General features: G+C 43.2%; 1 protein-coding gene and 1 pseudogene across 2 annotated transcripts in view; one reads left to right on the forward strand and one right to left on the reverse strand.

The window, feature by feature from the left end:
- Positions 1 to 797: 797 nt before the first annotated feature.
- LOC127679913 (60S ribosomal protein L17-like) lies at positions 798 to 1,314 on the reverse strand (annotated as a pseudogene).
- Positions 1,315 to 4,408: 3,094 nt separating this feature from the next.
- Fsd1l (fibronectin type III and SPRY domain containing 1 like) overlaps positions 4,409 to 27,368 on the forward strand; it is a 75,506-nt gene continuing 52,546 nt past the window's right edge. Inside the window, exons 1-4 of one of the 2 annotated variants that reach the window (XM_052176502.1) lie at positions 4,409 to 4,556; positions 18,419 to 18,514; positions 19,120 to 19,251; positions 21,676 to 21,777. In XM_052176502.1, the coding sequence (XP_052032462.1) occupies positions 4,542 to 4,556; positions 18,419 to 18,514; positions 19,120 to 19,251; positions 21,676 to 21,777 (345 nt within the window). In that variant the 5' untranslated portion in view covers positions 4,409 to 4,541. Of the gene's footprint in view, positions 4,557 to 18,418; positions 18,515 to 19,119; positions 19,252 to 21,675; positions 21,778 to 27,368 lie in introns of those variants that run through there. The other variant, XM_052176503.1, reaches the window with a different exon arrangement.

Raw genomic sequence — 27,368 nt, forward strand, 5'->3', positions numbered from 1 at the left:
AGGAAATGGAGCCATGGTGAAGGGCTTACTGATGGCTGTAGAGCTGGCAAGCAGCGGTGTCAGGATTCAAATGTAGATAGACCCGTTGGACTGATCCTCAAAGGGGAAGGTTCTTAGATACAGGGAGAGAAGGAACTTCCTCTCCCAGAACTCCCAAGGAAGCTCAGGCCTGCATGGAACCTAACATCTCTCCAAGAGGACAAAGAACCTAGTTTGGAGTGGGGAAGTTTTGCTGGACATTAGCAGTGCCAATCATGAGCGGATCCTGCCTTGGGGAGTCATTAGAAAGCAAGCGGTTCAGTATAGGTCAGAAGCTTCCATGGGGTAGCCGTGACTACAGGAGCATCTCAGAACCACAAGCTCACATTTGTAAGCAACATATATCGTTACTCCTCTGTTGTTCCTTTCCCTTTGAAGTGTGTGTATCATGTTTGTGTGCAACAGGTATGTACAGGTCCAACAGGTACATGTGCATCTGTATACCATGAGTGCGGGCACCAAAAGTTGATATCGGGCTCCCTGCTTAATTGCTTTTCTCTTAAAACTTGAGGCATGATCGCTGGAAGGTCACTTACTAATTCTGCAGCGTGCTGATTAGGTTGGCCTGGCGAGCCTCTGAGTGCCCGGTATTCTTTTATCTCTACCTCCCTAGCATTGGGATTGCAGGCATGCCGCCACACCCGACCCTTTTTTTTTTTTTTACCTTATCTGCATTTATTTTATGCTGAATTTACTCCCGTGCCATGAGTTTTTTTTTTTGTTTTGTTTTGTTTTGTTTTTGTTTTGTTTTGTTTTGTTTCTTCAGTTTCTTCTGGGATATCTTTTCTTCTGTGCAACCTCCTCTTCGGGCTTTGGAACGATCTGCTCCTTCTCAGTGAGGATCATCTCAATGTAGCAGGGCGAGCTCATGTATGGAATAATCCAGCCACGATCTATGTAGGTCTGTCGACGCATCCCAGGTGCCTCGTTCACCTGGATGTGTTCAATGACTAGAGAATCTACATATAAACCCTTAAGTTCAGCATTACTCTGCATTTTTAAGGCATGGGTGGCAAAAATTCAGCACTCTTTTTTTTGGCCACCGTCCCCCACTGTTTGACCTGGGCGCACTGAGGAACTCCACCTTCACACCGGAATAGTATACATTGCTTCTTTCAAGTGACATCCTTCAGATACTTGGTGGTTTTGTGGATATGCATACTCTTGATGGCTTGGGCAGTTTCCCAGGGTGTTCTTAAAGTGAACGCAAAGGTTTGAACCTCTTGATTTGCATGATTGTGTGGGGTTTTCAGGGTCATGAGAGTAGGGAACCATCTTCACAGGTCACCTCCGGCCGCTCACTGGGCACTTTCCGTGTGGGTAGAGGTAGCAAGCCGAGATCCTCACTCTTGGATGGCAGGCGCTCTACCACTAAGCTGTCTCTCCACCCCTCTGCTTTCGTCTCTTAAGACATTTTTATTTTTATTGTATATGTGTAAGTGTTTTGTCCATTTGTATGTATGTGAACTGAGTGCCTGGTGCCCTTGGAGGTCAGGGAAGGCATTATGCTGACTAGAAATGGGAGTTACAGTTGGGGGATGCCATGTGGATGCTGGGAACTGAGCCGGGCTCCTCTGGAAGAACTGCCAGTGCTCCTAACTGCTGAGCCATCTCTCCAGCTTCCCTTTCCCTTTCCCCCTTCAAGGAGCAGTATCCTTCCTCTCAGTGGTCCCCAGATGTTAGCTGCATTCGTCTCATCTGGAGGACTGGTTAAAACAGGTTACTGGACCTGACCCTGGAGTTTCAGTTTTGTTGGTTCTGAGGATAAGGCCTGAGAAACTTGCATTTCTAAGAAGTTATCAGATGGTGCTGATGCAGCCAGTCCTGGGGTCAGGAATTAACAGCAACTGCCTTAAAATAAAGTTCCTTCAGCACATTTCCTGACCTGATTGGGTATGCCAAGACAAGTACATGGAAGGTAAGGACCTGCCTGTAGTCCGAAGGCTCAGTGGATGGGTTTGTAGACTAACGGCCTAGCTTGGTGAGGGGGTGTCGTGAGAGAACTCTGAGGGCTGAAGGGACACAAGTCACAGTCCAAAGGAACTGGCTGCTGAGAACGAGGTTAGCACGGTCACGCGTGAGCTGTGCTGGGAAGCCAGATGTCTAACCAGAGCCAGAGATCTTCTGGGGGCAGAAGTCAAAGGGGTACAGCTGTTGTCAAAAGCCACAGGCTGCTTGGCTGGCCTGAAAGGAAAGAACTACAGAAACCAGGGCAAGGAACCAGAAATGAGCTCCCAGGGTGTGGCTCTGTGAGAGTCTGGTGATCACCTTGCAGGGAGACTGTGTCTCCCAAACCCACTTTCTGGCTCTTGTGGTGGCATCTGTCACTCAAATCGTTCCTCTGGGGTGAAGCTTTGGAGATGAGACCAAATGCTGTTTCCCTCCTTTTGTGATCCATCTACAGTGTCAATCAAGGGCAGCGGTGTGACCTCTGATGTCCTCTTCCCTGCAGGCTGCATTTCTCAGTCATAGGAAATGGCTCCACTCCTCCGAGCCACCAGCCACTGGGTCAGTGGTGGATACCCGGCTTCTGTCACTTCTCCTCCATGTAACTGAGGGGGCTTGGATAGTAGAGTCCCTTCCCTCGGACTCCTCTCAGTTGGCAGGGGTGAAGCTGGGCATTCTTCACCTTTGTGCCAGGCTTGCCAGCATTGTCTGCTTAGCCCGAACTAAACCATGGCTTCTCTTTGTGTGTTTTACCACATTCCTTGCATCTCTGTTCAGTTAAGAAAGGGTCACGTGGTGGTGCACGCTTTTAATCCCAGCACTGGGGAGGCCGAGACAGGTGAGTCTCTGTGGGTTTGAAGCCACATTGGTCTACAAATGGAGTCCTAGAACAGCCAGGACTACACATCCTGTCTCCAGGAAAAACAAAACAAAACAAAACAAAACAAAAAAGCAGGTCTATTGGGTGCACAGTGTGTGACTGCCCTTTGTGTGAGTCGGAATACAGGTATGGTAAAAGAAGTTTTGGTCTTAAGAAACCCACAGTGTAGTTGGAAAGACTCTAGTAGAAACATAAAACCTTGAAGTGTAAATACGATTTATCTAAGCCAGCTCAGGCCTCGTCAAGGCCTTCATTCTCAACTGTCCTTCTGACTAGACGTTCTTCTTCAGACCCTTTCATAACCCTTACCCAGATCTTTCCTGAGTAATGTCTGGAAATGGAACGCTACTTCTTTTGAGTCCATTAACTCTAAACAATTTATTTGTTTACTTTATTTCTTCCATTTACCTCATGTAACTTCCTCCTTGGTTAAATTTTTCATGTGTGTGCTTTGAGCGAGGATATTCCTATGTGTGGGCACACGAGTAGGGGCACTTGGGCGTTGGTGTGTGTTTGTGGTCACTTGCCTTTTATGTGGGTACCAGGGTATACAAACTCTGGTCCTCACATGTGTTTTATCCACTGATTTATCGCCCTCCTTCTCCCTGATTTTCTTACAAACTTTTCTTCTAACAGCCTCGTGGATTCTGTCATTTCTTGCCTTAGATTGTAAGCTCTTTGAGAACCAAGCCTTCTCGCTGAGGATTTGTGGAGAACTACAGGACCAGTAACTAGTGTTCATTCATACTCGTTTCCCTTTTATTCCATTAGGATGTGAACACCTGGATGAATTTTCTTGAGTCACCAAAATGGAGATGAAGCCTGCCTCTGTGGAGAACCTTTTCAAGTCTTCTTCCCAAGCTTTTCGGTTTGCATTGCCGGCTCCAGCCGTCCTGAGCAGATTCTAGTTTGCTGTCCCACTCTCGTTTACTCCATGTTCTGGGGAGTTCAAACACATTACTTAAAGCTGCACAGTCCTCCGCGAGGTATGCATTCATTCTATTTCATAGATGACACAGGATTGCAGAGAAAGACTTGCTCACAAGGTAGCAAGGTTCTAGTAGGGCAAGGTTGGCCAGACAACAAAGCCCATGTGGTCGCATACCCACGTTTCTGTAACTTCTTCCTACCACTTGTCCCAGAGCCCTTTACAGTTTCCACCACGCCCCCTGAAGACCCTTCCCTACATTTCCAAGGCAGCCTCTCCATCCTACCAGCTGGATCATTGGGCCTGGCCTACCAAGGCTAAGTGGAGAGAGGCTGTAGGTGAGGGATGCGTCCTGGGCAGAGCTAGCTCCCAGGGCCTGGCTGCTGGGTGCCCATTGGTTCACTGCAGGGATGGCCCAGGAAAATGATGCAAGGAAAGAAACAGCTGCAGAAGGAAGACACAAGAGGACAAGCAGCTCCATCCTCTCCGCGGGTGCGGGCGCCAGCGCACGCATGCGCATGCGTGGCGCGCTCGCACCCCACCCTCCCGCGGGCCGCCCTTTCACCCTGGCAACCGCGGCTCGGCAGAGGCGAGCGCGCGGGTTGGGCGCGGACGGGCGGGATCTCTGCGGGACGGGACGGGACAGGACCGGGCGGGCAGCAGCAGAGGTAGCGGGTCTCAAAGGCTCCTCCGGCTTCTCACTCAGCTCCGGTGACAGGTTCGGCCCGGAGGGCTTAGTCCCTCGCCATGGACTCGCAGAAAGTAAGCGGGGGCGCAGCGCCCGGCCGAGAGGGTGGGCGGGGCGCGCGGGGCTGGGCGGCAGAGGGCGAGGCCGGGCCTGGGACCCACCCGACCCGACCCGATCCCGACCCGGCCCGAGCGGACCTGAGCGCCCGCAGGGAGCGGTGACCGCGCCCGGGACCCCGGATGACCTGCTTGGCTCCAGGCAGGGACTGCGGAGCGGAAACTGGGAGCCGCACCCGGGTCCCCGTCGCCCTCTGCGGGCGCTAGGCCCCTTTCTTCCCGCTGCCCGCGGCGTGCTCCGAGGGTGGGACCCTCCTCCTTTGGAGTGAGAACCAAGGCTCAGTCTCGCGTAGGGGGATCCCCGCCTGCGCAGAAGCTGGTGTCTTTTTCTTCCACCGTGTCTTCAGCACGGTTCGGGGACCGAATCTCCTTTGTACCTCTGTCCACTGCCTTGCTAGTGGTTTATTTATAAGCAGATCTCAGTGTTTGCCAGATTGAGGAAAAAGGCAGTTGTCAGGGCCGCTGCCCCACCCTCGCCCTTCAGTTGGTGAGGCTGGTCAGTTACCTACCTAGTGGTCTTGTTTCGGAATGTTTAGTACTTTGAGAACAAGTTTAAGGAAAGAGCTACAGAGTAACCTTTTTAATTAAGTAAAAACATAGCCAGCGTACAGAATACAATTGCAGCTGGATTTTTAATATTTAGCAGTAATTCCTGTATAGAAGAAAATAAGCCATCTTGTTATCTTTGTTATAGTTGTTATAGTGTAATTGCAATACATTCTGGTATAGGAAAGAAAAAACAAGTGTTATTAATAATGCATCTTGGAAAACAAGGGTTTTTCTAAGAGGCCATTCTTTTTTAATATTGCATAGAAAATGTCAGAAAGGCTAATAGAAAAACTGCAATTTTTACCTGGATTCATCTTTCTGAGGAGTGCTGGGGATCTGGGGATTTCAGCAATGTGATGGGTTAAGCAGTTACTATTGTAATATTGAACAGAGATGCACAAGATTCCATTGTATGTGCTTGTCTTGAAATACATTTGAGTAGATCCAATTATTATTTCCAGAACTATGCTATAATATCTTTTAAAGATGTTACTAGGAAATCTAAGAAGTTTTGTGTATTTTGAGTGTATATACATTTAAAGAATTCTCTGTTAAACTTATAAAAAAAATTGCACGACTTATTAGAGGAAAAGGCATGTGATATTTAAGTGGACATTAGCAAAGGTCAAAAGGAAGAGAAAGTGACTGGGCAGTCCAGAAAGACGAGTTGCAGGGTACAGTATGTTTGCTAACTGTAAGTAGAGCACATCCATCTCTTTCATCTTCTGTCCTGTAGAAATAAGAATACAGTACAAAACAAATATTGGGTAAAATACTGCATTTGGAAGACAGTTCATGAAGAATTAGTACTAAAATAGTCCGTGCATGGTAGAATGCTAGGTGTTTGAATGTAGATCATCTTATCAGGGGACACTGAGCAATCAAGTGCTTGACGTTGTGAGTTCTATAAGGACAAACAAGGTTTGAACCAGGTTATTCTCATTTCAGACAATGTAATTGCGCACCCACAGGATACCATGTCTAGTTTTCCCAGAGGCAGTGAAGAATTAGCTGTTCTTTTTTTACTGGTGCTGATGTATCATATTGGATAACTCTGAAAAACCAACTTTTCAATATGAAACCTTTGTTGGAAGTATTGGGTAATCTTTTTAGGGAAGAGAGCTTGTGCTATGACTTCCAATGGTTAGCTAGTGCTAATGCTTGTAACTAGCACTCCTCCTGTCAGTCTGAGCTTCATTTTCTTCTGATTTGCTGCAGAGTCAGTTACTCGCTACAAATAGTAGTGAACTAATTGGGTATTCTTGTCTATTACCTAAGACAGTAGTGCACCCGTAGCATGAGATTTCCAGACTGTTTCCTGTTATATAGAATGTTCAAATTAAAATTGTAGCAGAAATGATACCCGCCTCGGGTCTATAAAGAAAGCACTTTACATACTGTAAGTGGTAAGGGAGGCCCTGGGATTTGGATGGCGAATTGTTAAGAGGAGCTCTCTGGCCATACTGCCTGTGGGCCATCATAGCTTGGATAATTTACCATTACTCTCCATCTCTTCATCTATAGAATAGAAACAACCACTGCAGTCTCTTTAAGAGTTCCGAGGATCGTGTCCACTTCCAAACACCCATCTAACAGTAATATCTGTGAGCTCTTGTTAATCGCAGACCCTCAACTTCAAAATCACCTTTTCAGATCCACTCTAGACTTCCTTAAGGTGTGTCTTCTACTTGTTTATCTTTAAGAAATTATTTCAGCAGGTGGTGCCAGGAGACAGTTGTTAAGTCCTAATACAAAGAGGATTGAGAGTTGTGAGTCAGGCAATCTAAGATAAAGACACTCACTGAGCGTCTTACGGAAGCTTGCTGCTGCCGGGCTGGTCAGCACGTGGGTCAGCTTCCCCCGGCTGCTTTTTTTTTGTTGCCTGTGGAAACAACTTCAGTGTTTTGTTAGCAACAGATGCTCTATTTCAGTAGAGGAAGAAGACGAAGTCGCTGTGGGTGTAGGATACAGAAGCAGTATTATCTCCTAGAAATGGACAGAGGGATTTTGTGTATGTAGAGTTTCTGGGACACTTTTGTGAGCAGGATGTGCTGTGGCTAGGTGGCTTTGTTTGATCCTCAGACCCTTTGAATATGTCCTTAAGTGGTTCTAAGATAAAATCTGGAAGGTTTCTTTACCTGATGTAATAAATGTGCACATTCAGAGAAAACACTGAAACAAATAAGACAGTCATGCCTCTCAGGTACTTCTTTTGAGTTTGGTAGTGCAGGTTAAATGCTAGAGCAGATCACTGGTATTCATAGGGGTTTCTGTTTCTAGGGACAGTGCTTGTTACAGCAATGGGGAGGGGTGCAGAGGAAGGATGCTGTTAGGAGCTGCTTTGTTAAATGCTTTCCCCATTGTTTTTCTGAATGTTTTCCCTACCTGGGTAGGGACTCAGAGGTCTCCTTCATACTGCAAGGTAAAGCTAGACTGGGGACATCTGCATTTGTCTTACCTGTTTCCTCTTAAATCCTGATACGCTGTACAGTTGAGAGACTCACTCCATATCCCATTGGGGTATCCATAACTAGTCAGTTGACCGGCGTTTCTTAGTTACTTGTTTTCAATTTGAAAAAGAAAAAGTTTCTCAAGGAAAGTGAAGAAGTGGATGTTGGGCGTTGCGCATCCAGGACTGTGTCAGGGTACCTTGAGCTCTCTCTGCAGAACTCTCTCCTGGTTCGCAGAGTCACTCAGCGAGCAACTGGCAGCCTGCATTCAAACCGGGTTTTTTTTTTTTTTTTCATATTCCACACTTTTCCATTACCTCCCTTCAGGCCTGAAGTCTTGGCTTCTAAAAACTGAAACAATTAAGGTAATTAAAACTTAAAATATTAGGTGCCAACATTTAGGAGCTGCAGAGATGGCTGAGCAGTTAAGAGCACTTCCTGCTCTTGCAAGAGGACCAGAGTTTGATTCCAAGACCCATATCAGGTGACTCACAAGCTCCTGCATGCATGTGCCTACACACACACACACACACATAATTAAAAAGAAAAAATATTTTTAATACAAGTAAAATGTTTCTAGGAACAAACCCCAGTTGGGCAGTCGGTTTTGTTTATTTTAAATACTTGTCCAGTGTAGTGAAGTATGGATGAGTGGTATACACTATAAGTTAGAGGAAAGTCGGGCGTCCGGTAAGATCACCGTACTGCACGAGCATCTCCCTCCCTTTGTTTCTTTCTCTTCTTGGAGAGGGGTGGGAATCTTACTTCTCTCAACAGAGCCGTAGACCATGAAGCACCATATGAGCGAATGCCTTGTGAATGCTCATGAACTCAGTACTCATGTTTAAGTATCTTTGTGTTTTTAATTGAACTTGGCAGTTTCTAACTATCAGTAATGAAGCAGGCTTTCTTTTAAGTTTAACACAATGCCTCTTTGCAATGCTTGGCTGAAGGTAAATAGGATTACTCATGCATCAGGCACACACTGATGTTGGCTGTAGTGATGGATGCCCACAGGGACCCTACTCTGAAGCAGGTGGATTTGTGAGCCACCTCGTTCCCACCTCGGCTGCTTTCCCCAGCCTAGGCATTCAGATTTAATCACTGATGTTTGTTGATTGATAGTAATTTAAATTTGGTATATAATTATTTATTTTTAAATATAACTTTGTAGCATAACCAGTCTATGTACCTCTGCAAGATTATAAATACAAATAATAGAAGTTTTATTGCAGGAAATGTTAGTTATAAATAAATAAGTAAAATCACCTTTAATTTTGTGCCTTGAAAATAACCACATGCAACATTTGATTTACTGATCACCTTTTTATGCAAATAGAACCTTAAAAATTAGGTATCATACTACGTGTACTGCTTTATAATTTGCCTTTACGTAATATATCATGGACATTCTTGCAATTTATCATCATTCTACTACACTTACTATCAAGTCAACATAGTGCTGTCATATGAATGTGATTCTTGAATACACTTGATTGCTATCCATTTCTGTTAGATGTTTATGTTGGTTCCCAGCTTTTAAGGTGGTAATACTGAAAGAAACATTTTGTAGCTAAGTCCCTGCCTCCATTCTTAATAACTCCTTGGCATACATCGGAGAAATGGAATTACCAGTTACTTAAAATTCTTGAGATGTATTGCTCATTTTCCCTTCAAAAGGGCTATGGGGGGGTCAGTGTTCCTATCCAGGGTGTCTGAGCGGCTCCATCTAGGGTCTCCTTGTGCCTCCCTGACCCCTGGTTTGCTTGTTAGGTAAGTGATTTGTTATTGGTAGTGGTGTGGTTTTGTTTTGTTTGGTTTGCTAGTTCCATGTTATTGCTCTAGTGGACTTGTGGCTGGGTAAGTACTTAGGCTGTTGTTGTAGGTCTGGGACCTTGAATGCCCAAGGCTCATATAGGGTAATCAGGCTCAGGGGCTTACTGCTCAAAACCAGGAAAACTAGAGCTTTATAGCCCTAGGCCTTGGAAGCCAGAGCCATCTAGCTGTGTGGTCAGATAAGAAGCTTACTGCCCCAGGGCTATGATTGCCAGTGGCCTGACCAGTCAAAGCCTCAGTTCTAAGCAGTAGCTACCATGAACATCGGTCAACAGCAGTCAGGGACCATCACTTTTACTGGCCTAGTGCTTTGGATGTTAGCTCCATAGTGACATGAGTTCCCTTTTGAGATGCCTGTGGCAAGGCCCTAGCCTTCAAGGCTTAGAGGCTCTTAGGCATGCCTAAGAGAATGGCATTTTCAGTCTTGACCACCACCTCGCCTTTCTACTTTCTTTGTATTTTTATCACCCTTTATCATCTACTGCTGTTACTTCTGCCACTGCTGTTCCTGCTGCTGTCTGGACTCATCACTATCTTTTGGGTGTCACTGCTGGGGTGGCAGCCACTCCACCTCCACTTCGAGGGCCTTCCACCCATTCTACTTAAGACTGACCCATAGAGAGAAGCTCAGAGGTTAAGAGCACTGACTGCTCTTCCAGAGATACTGAGTTCAAATCCCAGCAACCGCATAGTGGCTCACAACCATCTGTAGTGGGATCTGATGTCCTCTTCTGGTGTGGCTGAGGACAGCTATAGTGTAGTGTACTCATATACATAAAAAATAAATAAAATCTTAAAAAGGGGGGGGGGGATTGACTATTAGATAAGGAGGATGTCCCGGGCCTAGAACTAGAGCACTGGGGTAGCAGAGAGGGTGCTGGACGCCTTGGTTATGCAGGGGAGAGGAGGGCGTGGCATACAAATGAAGGGGGGTGTGCGTGCCAGTCAGGACACCAGCTTCAGTCACCAGTCTCAGCCTTGTGCTGTGACTCAGGGCGCGCTTGGCCTTCATCCTGAGTGAGAAGAGCTACAGGGCCATCTGAAGTGTAGCAAGGCTTGTTATCTTGGCATAAAGCTTTCCAAGGCCAGGCCAGGTTGTCTGAAGTGGTTGTGACTGGAGTCAAAGGCTCCTGGGGCAGGAGCCCTGGCTGCCAGGGTATTGACCCTTGCAGGGGAACATTCTCACAGTAAGTGTAAAGTATCTGTGACAGCCAAGCTACCGTGAGGGCTGTCTGGCCAGTTGCCAGAGAAGGGCCGCCTGCTGTAAGGAAGGCTCTGTGCTGCTAGTCAGAGACCTGAGCAGCTGCTCCTGGTAACCTAACTCACCGACAGAAAACCTTTATGGGATATTTACAATAAAGACTGAAAGCTCAACGTAAAACTAACATTCCCAACAGCACTTAACAGTGCTCATGTTTCCTTAGCCTCTCCACAGTGTCCTCTCCTAGGGAATGGTGGCTCCGTCTCACCTCCTACGCCACTGAGTGCACCATTTCTCTGCATGGTAAAACCTCTCAGTCAGTCACTCACATGCGTACATTCCCTGACTCCTAGAGGGAGGCTACCTCTTCCCCTTCTGACCCCTGTTACCCAGTTCAGCACAGATAGGCTCCATCCTGCCAGTTCATTTACTAGTGTTAGCTGATGCTCCCAGTTGTAAGTCAGATGACCAGAACTGGTCACTGGCTCAGTGAACTCAGTCTTCCATTTACACTCAGTACTGCTCACAGCATTCACTGAGCCCCCCACCGGTTACTTTATCATTGTCAGATTCCCAACATCTCCGTTCTCCTTTCTTACCTTCTTACATCATGCCAGGGCCAAACACTCTTGTTCATATTTGCAATAGCTGTACTCACCTGGTAAGACTTACTCTCTTAGCTTACCTGCTGGATGAGGCCTTCTAATTTTGGACTCTTTCTACCTAATTCAAATGAGGTATGAAGTGGTACAAGAGGTGCCATTCTGGCAACAGCTGGATCCACTGATCCCCTTGCTTACTAAAGCCTTGTCTTCCAGCCCCAGTAGTGGCAGTAGCTTACACTAGTATAAAAGCTGACGCTCCGCAGACAAGGGCCTGGATTTGAATTGGGGCTGAGGGGTGATAGCTGCATGACCTCAGTCGCATTAACTTCTGAAATCTTTCTGCAACCATAGGTTGTTGACAGCCCTTATAATGATCTTTTTGAAATACTTTTGACATTGGACGTGCTTACTAAATAATAATTTGTCTGAATGTAAGAGTAGATTAGCTTCTTAAATTGCAGGGGTGTTAGTGGTATTCACAGTGATTCTAGTTTTGTATGTCCTAACTGTTGTAAGTATGAATGTAGAATTTGTCCCAGAAGTCTCTCGGTCTGCACCCGTTTTTCTTAATCCTGCCACATGGATGATGGGTGATGATAGAAGGTAAAGTTCGGGCCTCATGGTTTGAGGTCATTTATTCTAAAAACAGGAAGTTAACACATCATCATGTCAGGCTGGTTATACTGGGTAGGTTTTAAATAAGTAGCCCGAGTTGGACGAGTTTTGTTGTTGTTGTTGTTGTTGCTATTGGCTGCAGCTAAATTAAGACTCAGCACTGGAGTTATCAGATGTTGCTGGAGCACATTAGTTAGAACAATGCCATTCGAAGTGGTGAGCGGCAGCATCATAGATTCCAGTTTACAAATGATTGACATGCAGGGTACTGTGGACTGGGTCTGGGTCTGGAGACTTGGGTCTCCTCAAGCCCCGTGTTAAAGACTCTTCCCCAGTGTGGCACTGTAGTGAGAGCCTTGCGGGAGGTCTTCAGGTTAGTGGGCTTACCCCAGCCTTGCACACTTCTCTCTCTGGTTTCCTTGTCATGGCGGTGAGCAGTGTCCTCTGTGCAGCCATATGCTGGAAGCTCCGGCGCATACCAGCCATGTGTGAAACGGAAGGTGCTGTCCCTCTGTAGGTGGTACGTGTGGAACCTGCTTGTCAGTTCCAGGGGATTTTCTTGTAATTTTGAAGCACAATCTTAGAGGGTTGTGATGCTCTTAGACATTCTGACTCCTTCTCATGAACCTCAAATTGTTTCTATATCAGATAGTACAGCATAATAGTTAATATTAACAGTTTTCATCTGAGTCCTGTGAATCCATCTGAATCTGTGGCACATTAATTCTGAGCTTCTGGACAAGCTATTTGACCTTCTTCATGCCTTCTTTGGAAAATTAAGATAATATTAGTATCTTGTAAGATTCTTGACTTAAAATGTGTATGGCTGTCTTGTTTGAATGTATGTTAGTGCTCCATATGTATGCCTGGTGCCTGGGGGGGCCTGAAGAGGGCGGGAGTCCCTGGGACTGGGGTGACAGACAGCTGTGAGCAGTAGTATGGGTGCTGGGAATTGAACCTGGGTCCTCTGACAGAGCACCCAGTGCTCCTACCAGTGAGTCCAATATATAAGACTCTTGAAAAGGCTAACTGAATTAATATGTAAGGAGTTTAAGCTGGCCTTGGCTCCCACAGTGTGAAAGTGTGACTGTGCTTTGCCCAGTCTAGTGAGTGTGTTTTTACTTCACAATTCATTGTGATTATAAACATAAGTTGTGCCACCTCAAAGAAAGTGTTTTAGGCTTTGTACATCCCAGATTACATTGATCCAATCTGGAAATGGTAGCAATTGCATTTGGCCAGAGTGTATAAAACGCCCTTTTTAAATGCTGACTTAGCACTTGTGTTATTCTAAATTCACAGTCATATAATTGATAGCTTGATCCTTATGACATGGACTTTTGTGTTTTGGTGACCATGCCGCATGACCACGCACAGCAGTTTAGAGTACACATCTCTGGAGACATTTGCTCTGTGTTCTGTCATGACCTGGCATAATTGGCATTTGTCAGAGTCTCTTTTCCAACCTATTTATAACTCTTACTTATTACTGCCTGAAGCTTTATAAAACAGTTATCTAAATAAGCTCCAAATGGTTTTATATGGCCTTTATCTATTAACATTTATGATATCCATTAATATTTGGAAGATAACTGGAGCCTTGAGGTCTGACGTGAATCCCAGATCCTCGTAGGCATCTGTCCTGCAGGCAGATTTCCATGATGCAGATGGACAGTTTTCATTGTGAGTACTGTCCTTCAGCAAGAAGCATGGACATTATCACAGACAGCACAGTGTGCCTCCTATGACCTTTGTTTAACCAATACATTGTGTATGTCTTAGAATTGTAGTTAGGAATGTGAGGGCTCCCAGGTGGAAAGAGACCTTATTGGAGAAACTCAAAACATTCTGTACAGCTGAGAGGAGAGCAAGGGAGTTGTTATGAATTAAAACAGCTGAGGTGGGCTGTGGAATGATCAGGTGGGCTTTGGATGCTGTGTTGAGGGTGTTCTGCTTTATACAGGAAGCACAAGAAGTGGCTGAGAGATGTGTTGGTGTCTTATTGCTTTAATTGAAAAATAAAATAACTTTGTATCAGAGGTTGAGCATGGGCTTTGCTACAGATTGAGACATGATAGTGACTTGTACTAGGATTGTTAGTAACTATCTAGAACTATTTAGGATATAAAAGTGGTAGAACTTAGTGGTTGTCTGCAGGTTATAAATCAGAGAGGAGGAAATGTCAGAAGGTGAAGTTTTTGGATTTTTGGATTGCAGCACCTTTTATGGAATTAGAACACTAGAATGGACTATGAGTCAGTGAGGGAAGATTATGATGTGTTGACTTTTGAAGGGCTTTTGCCACATCCAAGTGAGATTTCAAGTAGGAAGCATATTGAATGCACTGGGGCTCAGAGGAAAGGCCCTGCCGGAAAGCTCTGGGTCTCCTGCTGCCCAGCACAGTGTCTGCCACATTGGTGGAAACATCAGGCTTTGACCTTCTGCCTCACTGCATCAGTTCATTTATGTTCTCATTATGAAAACTATTTGTAGGCTTAGATTTTTCAAAACCTACTTTAATAATGGTTCTTAAACACTTTAACTTCACTTCTAGCCCACCACCCACCAGAGAGAGTGGAAAGGAAAGGTTATTAGGACAAAGGGGGATGTGGACCTGCTTAGAAATAGTTCTTTTGGGCAATTCCAATCTTCACTGTCAGGATATCAGAAGTTCAATTCAGTTCACACAAATCAGCAGCAGCAGCTCAATCCACTCACAAACACTGTTCATGAATCAGCAGTGGCAGTTTGATCCAGAAGAAACTGCAAAGCTCTGCCAGTTGGTCCAAGTCTGTGGAAGTAGTAAGAAGCTGCCAGAGTGAGAAGTTCTTTGGTGCATTTTCTCTCTACAAAGGCATGACAATGATGAGTGAAGAAAGAAGGCAAGGTGTTCCAATGCCACATCAGCAGCAGCAAAGACCAACAAACAAGGACCAGCAAAGAGGGGCAAGGCGAACCAATGCCACAGTGTCGCCCACGGCTGCTGGGTTATACTTGCACCCTTTCCAAATATTGCGTGTCCTGTCAAGCAAAGCATCACGTGCCCTTTTCCCAGGCAGCTTCCAGAAAAGCACCATATATCTGCTCTCAACAAAATATCCTCCCTCATATCTGCTTCAGCAGGACATCCTCTCATAAGATAGTTTCCATAAAAACATCATATGACACAACTGAGTCTCCAAAGAAACCAAAACTTTCCACTTCAACTATCGATAAAATTTAAAGTTCTGCAGGGGGGATCAACTGAGGCAGTTAGATCCAGAATGTATTTACATCTGCCCTGACATGTTGCCTGTTATATTTAGAAATCACTTAAAAACAAACCAATGGAGACCCTGCTGCTCTGGCATCAATTCAGCCTGCTCTCAGCAGCACATGTCCCAGAGTTGTCACACGCCATCTCTGTATGTTCCTCTTCCCGGGCCCTGTCACCCTAGAGACAACTCTTGTCTGTTACACATCACATTAAAGTCGAGTTTTCCAAATACAGCTCACATTATTATCTTTTAGGGATTTTTAAGGTACATTTTGGAGGTGGTTGTAGTTCATCTTAAATACTTTGATTACTTGTAAAAGTCTTCTGTTCTGCTGAGCTGCTGGCTCTTCTGTGGTTCTGTCATCCCACCCTGGGTTAGCAAGTCCCATCCTTGGAGCAGAATGGTTGAAGACACTGGTGCCCTTCGTAATTTAGTTCTCAATACTTCCCGTGGAACCTGGACTTGTTTATTACACTATGTGTAAGCTGTTGACCAGAGTCCTTTGCATTTGCTTGGCCTCTCCATCACACAGGGTAAAGGTCAGGTGGATTCAGAGGTGCTGGGCCCTTTGTCTCAGCAGTCTGCCCTTGGGGGACTTTTAGGTCATTAAATATAGAAGCACTGTATCTGCATTAGCTGCCAATGTCACATTGGTTTCTATGGGTTTCTGTTATTGATCTAGTAGTTTGCTTCTCCTGCAGTATATAGTGTGCTCAGTAGCTGTATTAGATTCCTTTCTTGTTGCTGTGATAAAAATTCCTTGACAAAAGCAACTTAAGACAGGGTTTATTTAACCCACAATTCTAGGATTTACAGTCCATCATTATGGGGAAGTCAAGGTAGCAGGAGCTTTCAGCAGCTGTCACATGACATCAGTAGTCAAGAGCAGGGAGTAGTGGGTTAATGTATCATATATTCTAGTGGGCAGCATTCTCTCTCTCTTACTAACCCTGCCCAGGCAGTTGAGCTACCCACAATGGGTAAGTCTCCCATGTCAATTAATATAATCAGTATAATCCTCTGTAGCCATGTCAACAGGCCAAGTTAATCTAGACAGTCTTTCATTCAGATTCCTCTCCAGATGGTTCTAGATCGTGTCAAATTGACAATTGAAATTAACTATCACAGAGCTGGAGAAGTGTCTCAGTGGTTAAGAACACTTAGTGCTCTTGAAGAGGACTGTAGTTTGGTCTCTGGCACCTACATGCCAGCTTACAGCTGCCTGTAATTCTAGTTCCAAAGAATCCAACAACCTCGTTTACCGTCCATGGGCATGTGTCCTCTGTGGTCAGGCAGATCCCACAAATTCATTTTAAAAAAATCTAAAAAACAAACCTGTCCCAGTAGTTTTGAAAATCAATGTGAACATCTTTCCAGAACAGCTACTAAAGCACCTCCTGGACCAATACAGTTTGAAAAGGGGTCTTTGATTCTTGTTTTGGTAATAGCAAGAATTTCAGATAAATTAAATGGAAATGGTAAAAATAAAATTAATTGTAATCTAAAGATGGCTATTTTGGATATATTAAATTGTATCATACAAAATAGGCACTATCCTGGTGGGACTTTGAGTTTGATAATTCACATGACAGCTGTCCCCGGGTACAGTCTTACTTTGTCAGTTTCTATTTTTACTTTGTCATCTCCCCAAACTCCTCTCCAGTGAAAAGTATTGATGATCAGTGTACATTTTCCTAGCAGAGTGCACTTATTTCTCTCCTGGTTGTTGTGATTTCTAAAAGTCTTTCAAACCTAAGAGTAATGCTGTCTCTGCACCATTGATTTTTCTTTTTTCTGAGAGTTGATAACTTTATAATATTTTACATGTTCTAGTGCTAGTAAGTACACAAATAAAAACTTAGAAATTACTAAAACTTTGAAACTCTGGTAAAGAAGCTTAATTTGACCATTTCCACTTATATCCACACAAGGTACTTAGTGTTCAAGAATCCAGCGTGATAGAGACACATAAGGGAAAGCTACCTTGTGTAGCTCATACATGCTTAGCCCCTGCTGAGGTCAGAAGATGGCATCGGGTCCCTTCACACTGCAGTTAGAGATGCTTGTGAGCCCATGTGGGTGCTGCTCTGAATCAAACACCCTGACAGAGCAATGAGTTCACTTAACCGACTCCCCAGGCCCTAGGAATGCGCTCTTGAAAACAGAATCATTCATAACCAGTAAACCTTTTTTTATTTTGTTTTTAAAATTGGTATCTCTGTGTTGTTCTATGCAGGCTGACCTTGAATTCTTGCACTCAAGCAACCTTCCTGCCTCTGCTTCCTAAGTAGCAGGGACTACAGGTGTGTCTGTATAATGACTGAATATTTACTATAAGTTAGAATGATATTTTAGACATATTAGGTCAAGTAAAATACCACAATGAATGCGCCTGTTTCTCTTTTACTTTTTTGATATGGCTGTGATTGGTTCACACTGTGTTTCTGTTGACCAGTACTACCCTAAGAATTAGAACACTGCAGTTGATAAAAACTACACTCTGACTTCTGACACTACTACTAGACAAAAGCCTATTAATTTTTCAGCAGGTGGGTAATTCATAAGGGTGTAGAAGAGTTATTATGAAGACATAATAAAAATTAGAGTATTAAGTATGTTTGACTGCACTCAGTAAATAATAGAGGCTTAAAAGAAAAAGCAAGCTTTTCATTGAAAAAGTGCACATGGCTCACAGCTTACATAGCCAAGGCAATATGCATTTGTCCCCAGAGTTCTTACAAAACTCTTACCCTTTGCTCCTCACTGTGGTGGAGTGTTCTCGCTCAGAGAGCTTTGCTCTTCTGTGTACACTGCTTTACATTTGTACTTCAGTTTTGATTGAGTATGCATGACCATTGAAACTTTGTTGTTGGCCTGTATCCCTTGGGACTTAGCGCTTCTTTTGCATAGACTAAGACTGCTTCTTGAAAATTCTTCCCTGTTCTGGTGCAGTGTCAGCATCTTTAAATGACCCTTGAGTTTGCTACATGTGCTTCACAGTGAACAGAGCTTAAGTTCAATTGTGGGTCTCTACTGTGAGTTCTAGGCCGGCCAGGGCTACATTGATTATTTTCAGTCTAACCTGTGTTGAGGGGATGACCTTGGGTACTAGAAATGACATAGTTTAAGAGAGGACAAGTGCATACTCCACCCTGTGTGATTACTGGTTTTGAGAAGAAAAGAGAAGCTTTAGATTGCCCCCTGTATATTATGCAGTGCACTATTATGTTGGTGTCTCTAGAGAATGGTTGTTAGGGGATTTAAATTTTTCTTTTATGAGAAGATAATACTTTATTTTAAATCCTAGGAAGCTCTTCAAAGAATCATTTCAACTCTGGCAAATAAGAATGATGAAATTCAGAACTTTATTGATACACTAAATCACACACTGAAAGGAGTTCAGGTATGGATATTTCTATCAAAAATTGCATAATTGAATAATTGCTAAGTAATATCTATATAAGTAACACTACATCAACTTTGGAGTGTAATGTAATGCAGCTGGGTCTTCAAAGGACAGAAGAGTAAAATAGCTTCCCGTGTCCCCTGCAGTCTACACAGGGGAAACAAGTGTTTGGGGCCAGGATATCTGACATCGTGTTTATGAGCAAGCATTAAAGTCTTGCTCATTTCTGTTTGGTGATTTTCTTTACTAATTCCAAATAAAAGCAAAGTAGTGGAGAGCAAACTATTGCTTTTACTGTACATAATGAGGCAGATACCAATGATAAGGCTTGGTTAAAGAAGTTGATGAATATCAGATATTTACATTATTATTAATATCAATAGCAAAATTACAGTTTTGGAGTAGCAACAACATAATTTATGATTCTGGATCACCACAGCACGAGAAACCGTATTGAAGGATCACAGCATTAGGAAGGTTGAGAGCCACTCCGTTAGAGAAAGGCACTTTATGATATGAATCTGTTCTCTACTTTGCTTATATGTTTAGTTTTTATATGCTGTATAAAATCAATAAAATCTTCATTTTGTTTTTTAAAACAGGAAAATTCTTCCAACATACTTTCAGAATTAGATGAAGAATTTGATAGTTTATACTCTATCTTGGATGATGTAAAAGAAAGCATGATTAGTGCCATCAAGCAGGAGCAAGTGCACAAGTCACAGGAGCTACAGGTGAGCGCAGCTGCTTCCGCATGGCCTCAGCTGCAGGCTGCGGGACCCCGGGGGAAGGCTTGTCGGAGTGGCTTTACCTTGGCTTGGCTCACAAATATCTTGTAATATTTTTAAAGTTAAGGTTAAAAATAACAGAATTTACTGCTTGCCCCTTTCAGGTATAGCTTGTTGATTCCTATTGTTGTTTAGCAGAACTCAGGATCGTTTTCATCTTATTACAAAGCTGAAACTCTTCACCCCTGAAAGAACAGTCCTCGCTTCCTTCCCCCTCTCAGCTCCTGGCAACTGCACCAATTGCTCCATCATTCTGATTACATAGATGTCTTATGCAAGTGCAATTGTGCACATTTGTCCTTAGAGACCATGCAACTGTAGCATCATGTTCCCAGGTCTGTCTGTGCTCTGGCACAAGCTGAGGTTTCCTTTTGACTGAGGAGCATTCCCGTAAGCCCTGCCCTTGCCGCCCTTCTTCTCTGTGGCCTCTGAGCTGTTGCATCTGTGCAGTGAGCAGTGCTGTGCTGTGTGGACAGGCAGACACTCCTGAAGACACACCTTTCCCTTCTTTCAGCCGCCTGTGCTGATCACAGGGCAGCTGCACTTTTAGTTTTCTGAGGTGCCTCACACTGTTCCTCACTGCCCACCAGCTGTGCGCAATGATTCAGGTTGCTCATCCTTATCAGCATCTGGTTCCAGCTGTTTTGTTTGTTTTGTTTGGTTTGGTTATGGGCATGGTAAAGGCTATGAATCATTTTTTGTTTATTTTGTTGGGTTTTTTTTTGTTTTGTTTTGTTTTGTTTTGTTTTTGAGACAGGGTCTTGATCTGGCTATACTGGATTTAGATTTCACTTATAGACCAGGTTGGCCTTGAACTAACAGAGACCCATTTGTCTCTGCCTCCTGAGTGCTGGTATTAAAGGCATGTACCACTGTGCTTAGATATGAATCTGTTTTTTTGATATGGTCTTGATTCCCATTTCTCTAGTGACTAGAGCGATAAAGCCATTTCTATGCACTTGTTAAAGCCTATATATTTTCCTTGAAGAAATTTTTATTCATTTTGTTCTGTTTATTAAGTAACTTATTTATTGTTTTAAAGTTACAGGCTTTCTTTGTGCATTCTAGCTATATTTTTATTTCTAGTCTTGCTTTCAGCAAGGCTGTGTGGGGTGTGAGCCCCGCCAGGGTCACATATGTGTTAATGTGAACCCAGCCAGGGTCACGTATGTGTTAAGCACATGACCCTGCTTAGCTTCACCTCTAAGCCTGAGCTCTGGATAGTAACGTTTGACAGATATGGCCTGGAAATATTTTCTTTTCTGTATTTGCCTTTTCACTCTTGGTTGTTTTCATTGTTTTCTAACTATAAATTATGATTTTAAATAATTTTTGACACTTGAGTCATGTGTAAGTCAATTCCAACTGTGCTAACTTGATTTACAAGCTTAAGATAAGCATTATCAAGAATTTCAGTCTTGGCAGCTGGGGTACATGGACTAAGGGTTGGATAACATTGAGATAACAAGCTGCCTTTCCAGGAGCCCTGACATGACCAGCCTGGGATGGGGGAAGGCTGGAGAGATGGCTCAGCAGTTAAAAGCACCAACTGTTCTTCCAACAGTCCTGAGTTCAAATCCCAGCAACCACATGGTGGCTCACAACCATTCATAATGAGATCTGATGCCCTCCTTTGGTGTATCTGAAGACAGCTATAGTGTACTCACATATGATAATAAATAAATCTTTGGGCTGGAGCAAGTGGGCCCGAGCAAGCAGCGGTCCTGAATTCAATTCCCAGCAACCACATGATGGCTCACAACCATCTTTACAGCTACAGTATACTCACACATAAGATAAATAAATAAATCTTAAAAAAAAAAAAGAATTTCATTCTTTATTACAGCAAGTTGCTTTCTACAAGTAGATATTTTAGTATATGATACAGTTTTCTGACTTCTCTAAGACGTTCAATTCACCCCACTTATAATTGCTTTATTTTTCCTTTTGTTTGAAATTATGCACTCAACATTTTTATTTTATGTAATTAAGTTTTAAAAATATTTACATGTGAGCATATGTGAAAGCGAGATGGGCGGAGTGTGGATGCTAGTGCAGGTCAGAGGGCAACTTTTTCAAGTCACCTCTTTCCATCCACTGTGGGACAAATTCATATCGTCAGACTTGGACCACAAATATGTCTATCCGCTTAGCCTTCCTGTCAGCCCTGTTTAAGCTGTTTATGGTGAATTATAGAAAAAGAGGCAATTTTGTCATGTATATAACTGGTAGTAATTATCTTTCTTCAGTAGCTCCATGACATTCATATTTATCCAATTATTGCCGTCTCTTTAAATTTATTATAGCATATATTTAAGGTTGGCCTTAGGACAGTGCACGTGATAACCTGATATTGTGCTTCTCCCCTAGAGTCAGCTCAGTCAGTGTAACAATGCCCTGGAGAACTCTGAAGAACTGCTAGAATTTGCAACAAGGTCATTAGATATTAAGGAACCTGAAGAATTTTCAAAGGTAAACAAAAAGCAAATAAACAGACAAATAGAAATGTTATCCTCGTATAGTGAAAGATTATTTTAAAAAGTATTTTTGTCATTTCTTTCTAATGCTGAGAAGGGCTCGGGGTTTTTGCTAAATAAAATACAAGATGTTCACTTATTTCAAAGCGTCTCCTTTTGTAGTATGTATCTTTGGGGTCAGGAATTGATTATTTTAGTTCTGTTTTTCTTGAATGTTTAATTTAAATAAGCCACATTTTTATATGTTTAAGGCAATTCATTTTAGCTGATCTTCAATACCTGAGGAGGTCATAAGTCTCTATAGGCCTACTTCAAATGCTTAGCTACTGACAGAATAGTGTGGGTAACTTTGAAGCACAATTAGGAGATAGTGGTGAATTTTTAGAAAGCTGGGGAAAACAATTTTTTTAGTCACACTATTTTTAAACATACCATATTAAAGTCCTTAAGTTGGGCTAATATAATTGGAAACAACAAAAAATAGCCTTTGGTAACTGTACAATGATACTTTTCATACTTCTTTATCTTCAAGTTCTACTATTTAAATTATCATGTTCCTGTTTCTAGCATGAGGTCTGGATTTGAAGGGCCTCCATTTATCAACATCAGATGATCTGATGAGAGTGAACAGTAAAAACAGCACAAATGTCAGGCAGTGGTAGTGCACGCCTGTAATCCCAGCACTTGGGAGGCAGAGGCAGGTGCATTTCTGAGTTCAAGGTCAATCTGGTCTACAGAGTGAGTCCCAAGACAGCCTAGGGCTACATAGAGAAACCCTGGCTTGAAAAACCACAAAACAAAACAAAACCAACAAATAAATAAATAAATAAATAAACCCAGCACAATTGTGATAGAATTCTAGAATATACTTCACCTTATTTTTTTGCATATTAAAAGTTTGGTTGATAGTAAATATATGTGAAAAGTTCAGATGAGATATAAAGGTGAATTAGGTAAATATCAGGTATGTGAAATCATTAGGTAAACAGCCAGGATTCCACCAACTACTCCGGTTTCTCCATTACTAGTACTTGGGCCTGCAGAACAGTACTTGTATCCTCTGTCAAAATTAAATTCCTCTTCTTACCCTGAATTCAAACCTTGAACTCCTCCAATGAAAAGAACTGGCCAGAACAACTTCCAAGCCAGTGTATAATTATCCACCTCCTTCAACCAGTTGTCAGATTAAAAGGGAAAGAGTGATTGCCTACCCATGAGTACCACAGTGGAATAATAAACAGCCCCAGGGGACTGTGAAAGGGGAACAGTGTCTTCTGCATTTGATCACAGATGAAAAGAGAAAATGGGGCTTTTTTCTTTTGTCTCACTCACAATAGCTTGCCCCTGGAATGCTGCTCAGGGTGTGTCAGTCTCTTGAGCATTGAGAAGAGTGGATGAGAGGGGGAGCTCAGTCAATACCCTGCAGACTGAGGTTGGGAGAAGGTCCTTTAGGCTGGTCAGGAATGCCTGGAAGAGAGGAATTTCAACAGAAGCAACTTTACCTTTGACAACAACTACAAATAAACTTACAAAGAACTTACAAACATACCTTAAAGCAGACCTTTACCTTTCCTTTGTGAGAGTTGGTGTCTCACAGAAATGTCGTCTCCTGCTGTAGAGATGTGCTTGGCTTTAAAGACGCTGTAAGGAGTGCTGTACTTACATCAGTGTCAGGCTGGTGACTTTTGGTTGAGCATGCGTTTGTTTTAAGTATATGAAGGTTTTGCTTGCATATGTGTTTGTGTATGTGTCCTGTGCCCTCAGAAGCTAGAAGAGGGCATCAGATGTCTGGACTGGAGTTACAGGGGTTGGAAAATACCCTGTGGGTGCTGGGGACTGAACCCAGGTCCTCTGAAGAAACAGCAAGTGCCCTTTACCACTGAGCCATCTCTTCCGGCCCTGATCATTTTGAAAAACACTACTTTTATAAAAAAGATTAAATACACATAGGAAAAAAAATATTTTATATATATATATATACATATATATATATATATATATATATATATATACACAGAGAGAGAGAGAGAGAGAGAGAGAGAGTATGTAACTAGTTCTTTTCCAAGGGTCTTTAAAAGATAAGATTTCCTATGTAGGTCTGGGACTTGCTTCTGTAGACTAGGACGGCCTAAATCTCACAGAGTCACCTGCCTCTGCTTCCTTACATGGCAAGGTTAGTATTTTTGCCTAAAGGAAAAAGAACATTTTGAGATACCTCCTTTTTCATCCTGTAAGGGGGGTGATATTAGGAGGAAATGGTCTTTGTCAGAGCTAGGAGGTCCCAGAGATTCAAACATTAGGAACTTTACATCCTGGAGTCTATCTTGTGGCCTGTGATGCCACATGCTACAAATATTTTGAATTACACCATAAAAGGTATTGCTTATCTTTTGAATTTATATAAGAAAAAGAATCCCCAGGTTCATGAACATTTGAAGAAGAAAAAAATAAAGATCGATCTGACCTGAGCAGCTAGGCTGGAATATACAAATGAAGTCGACTACCATGGTAAGTGGAAAGTGGAAAGTGGAGTGACAAAGGAAAGGCTAGAAGCCGCTGCAGGGACAGATGAGAAACTGACGAAGAGAAGGTGAAACAAGGAAGCCCATGTGCCCACAGTCCATGCTCAGAGAGAAGCAGAAGGATTAAAAGTTATTTGCACTGGCATGAGGAAAAGCATTCACGGAAGAGGCCAGGCCACTGTAAAGGCCACATCAGCACCGAGCTGAGAACCACCCTTTGCTTTCCGATGTTAGCTGTGAGAAAGCATCACCTCTTCCCACCACAGACAACTCTGGGGTAGTTAGCCAAGGCACTGCCATTAAAGTGGGTTTGACATGGGCCTTGTGGCTTAGGAAGCAAAATTATTTGTGAAAAAGTACCTCAGGTTATCCACAGTCCTGAAAATGGAGCATGTGTAAATGTAATCTTAGTGATTTGATGGTGGTTTCATATTGACAGCCACAAAGCAGCCAGGAAATCCACCATTACTGTGCTGTTTCTGAATACTGCTGTCTTAGGTAGGGTGTTACTGCTGTGAACAGACACCATGACCAATGCAAGTTTTATAAAAGACAACATTTAATTGACGCTGGCTTACAGGTTTATCTAGGCAGGGATGGTGCAGGAGGAGCTGAGGGTTCTAGCTATGTCTTTATCCAGAAGCCAGGAACAAACTGGGCATGCTCAGGCCTCTAGGAGGAAGATCTCCAAGCCCAACCCTACAGTGACACACTTCCTCCAACATGGCCACACCTTCTAACAGTGCCACTCCCTGGGACAAGCATATGCAAACCACTACAACTGCCAAACAGCCTATCATTGATCCCAGCCATCAAAAGAACTGTTCTGTAAATTCTTAAGAAGACAGCCTAGTCTTTTTTTAATATTTATGTTTGGCTATGAGTGCTCTATTTGCTTGTATGTCTATACAACAAAAGAGAGCATCAGATCCATCACAGATGGTTGTGAGCCACCACGTGGGTGCTGGGAATTGAACTCAGGACCTTTGGGAAAAGCAGCCAATGCTCTTAACCCCTGAGCCATCTCTCTAGCCCCTGACAGGTTAGTCTTATTGTTGTTTATGTTTGCCTGTTTGAGACAGGGTTTTATGTATATCCCAATGTGTCTTTAATTTACTCTAGAGCTGAAGATGCCCTTGAACTCCCAATCTTCCTGACTCTACTGCCTGAGGGCTGGGATTGCAGACACACACCGCCTTGCTCAGTTTAAGCTGCTGGAGCTCAGACTTAGGGCAGTGTGCATGCCAGGCAAGCACCTTACCAACCGAGCAACACCCACAGCCCCTGGGTTCTTAAAAGTATAGAAGCAATAAGGGGGTCAGAATGCTGGGTAGATTTACAGTGGTTTCTGTATCTTCATTGCAATTAAGAACAGGTTAGGCAAAGATCCAGTTTTGGTTTTGTTTATACTTAGTTGGTAATTTGAATAGTTATTTGTAATTACTCCTCTTGCAGTTCTACTTAAGTAACTTTGGCCTAGGGTGGCAAGTTCATAAATATGATATATAAAGGACTGTGATTATTAATTTAAAAACCAGAGGCTAGGTGTGCTAGCTCAGGCCTAACGTCCCAGTATTTGAGAAGCTGAAGCAGGAGGATTGCTGTGTGTTTGAGGCCAGTCTGGACTGTAGTATGAAACTGTTTCTCAGAGAACAAAACAAGAACATTAACTGATGATGGGAAGAGAGAATGAGACACATTAGAGGAAGGAGAGGCTGTCTCCAATCCAAACACAGAGGTGACATGTTGGCAAATGGGATTTAGTCAGAAATTATGATGCTTCCTGGAGGCTCTCCAGTACCATAACCCCAGCGGAAGCCGAGTGAGCACTGCCCCCTGTCCTCCTGCTTGGCCAAGTGGAGTCTTGCAGAGGCAGGTATGTGAGAGAGTAGAATTTGGGAAAATTCTAGGCTTAGCACTTCAGAGATACAAATTTTTAAAATGATCACTCTTGAAATTAAAGCAGAGGAATGAAATAATATGATAAAGTATACTTTTTAGATGGCTATCTTTGGAAGAAGAATTTCTAGAAAAGTATAATTTATTCTTTATTTAAAGATACTTCTTAAAGTTGGGCCAGTCTAGATTCTTGTAGAGTATAATTTCTCATCTTCTATATCTATAGGTGCATGTAAAATAAAATGTGAGTCTAAATGAGAGGACAGAATAAGGTTCAGTGAGTATTGTCTGTGAACGCTCAGAACAGCAGTGTCTCCTAGGCTGTCTGCTTTTTCATTTGTTCCTTTTCTGTTGTCTTCACACACCGTATGGTAGCTGACAGGATGCACAGAAGCCAGGTCAGTAGTGGTCTTTTATCCATAGGTCATGCGAGGGAAACTGGGAGTTCAGAGCCATCAGGAAACAAGAGAAAGCAGGAAAGCTGAGGAGATCCCGAATGCAGCTGTGCTGGAGAGGTCGGGTTATGTCGGAGTCAGACTGCCTAAGCCTGGAATTACCTTCCCTACCCAGGCCTGCTCAGCACAGGTTTCAGATCATTAGGGGTAGAGAAGGCTGTTTCAGTGACACTTAACAGCACAGAGGAAGAAGAACACAATATATATTTTCTGTAGACAAACAAACTTCTGAGAAAAGTAAGAGACACTGAGTTAATGCCTTTAAAACTCATAATCTAGTATCACTCTCTGTAAAGTGAAGGAAGAAAGAAGTAAGGGGTAATGACAGGAGCTTCCTCTGAATGTAAAGACGTGTTGGGAACAGAGGAAAGCCCTTTTCCTTTCCAAATTTCACGTCTATTTCAGTTCCAGCTGCCATGGCAGTAGTTTTCAAAACCAGTGTAATCGTTGACTAATGTAACATTGCTTATGAAAGGGTTCATTACCTGAGATCATAAAGCATCACATTGGACTGGCTACAGTATGTGGACCCTGAGAAGGGGCCTTTTGTTCTTAAGAGCAGTAAGAACCCAAATCCCTTAGTAGAAACTAAAATAGTTACTATCCAAGGTCGAAGTGTTGATCACTTGTAATGCTGGTGCTAGAGTATGTTGCACTCTATTTCACACTCAGCTCTTCCGTTTAGAATGAGACTCAGGCCTGAATAGTTG

Source organism: Apodemus sylvaticus, chromosome 3 (assembly GCF_947179515.1).
Source record: "Apodemus sylvaticus chromosome 3, mApoSyl1.1, whole genome shotgun sequence".
NCBI classification, from domain to species: domain Eukaryota; kingdom Metazoa; phylum Chordata; class Mammalia; order Rodentia; family Muridae; genus Apodemus; species Apodemus sylvaticus.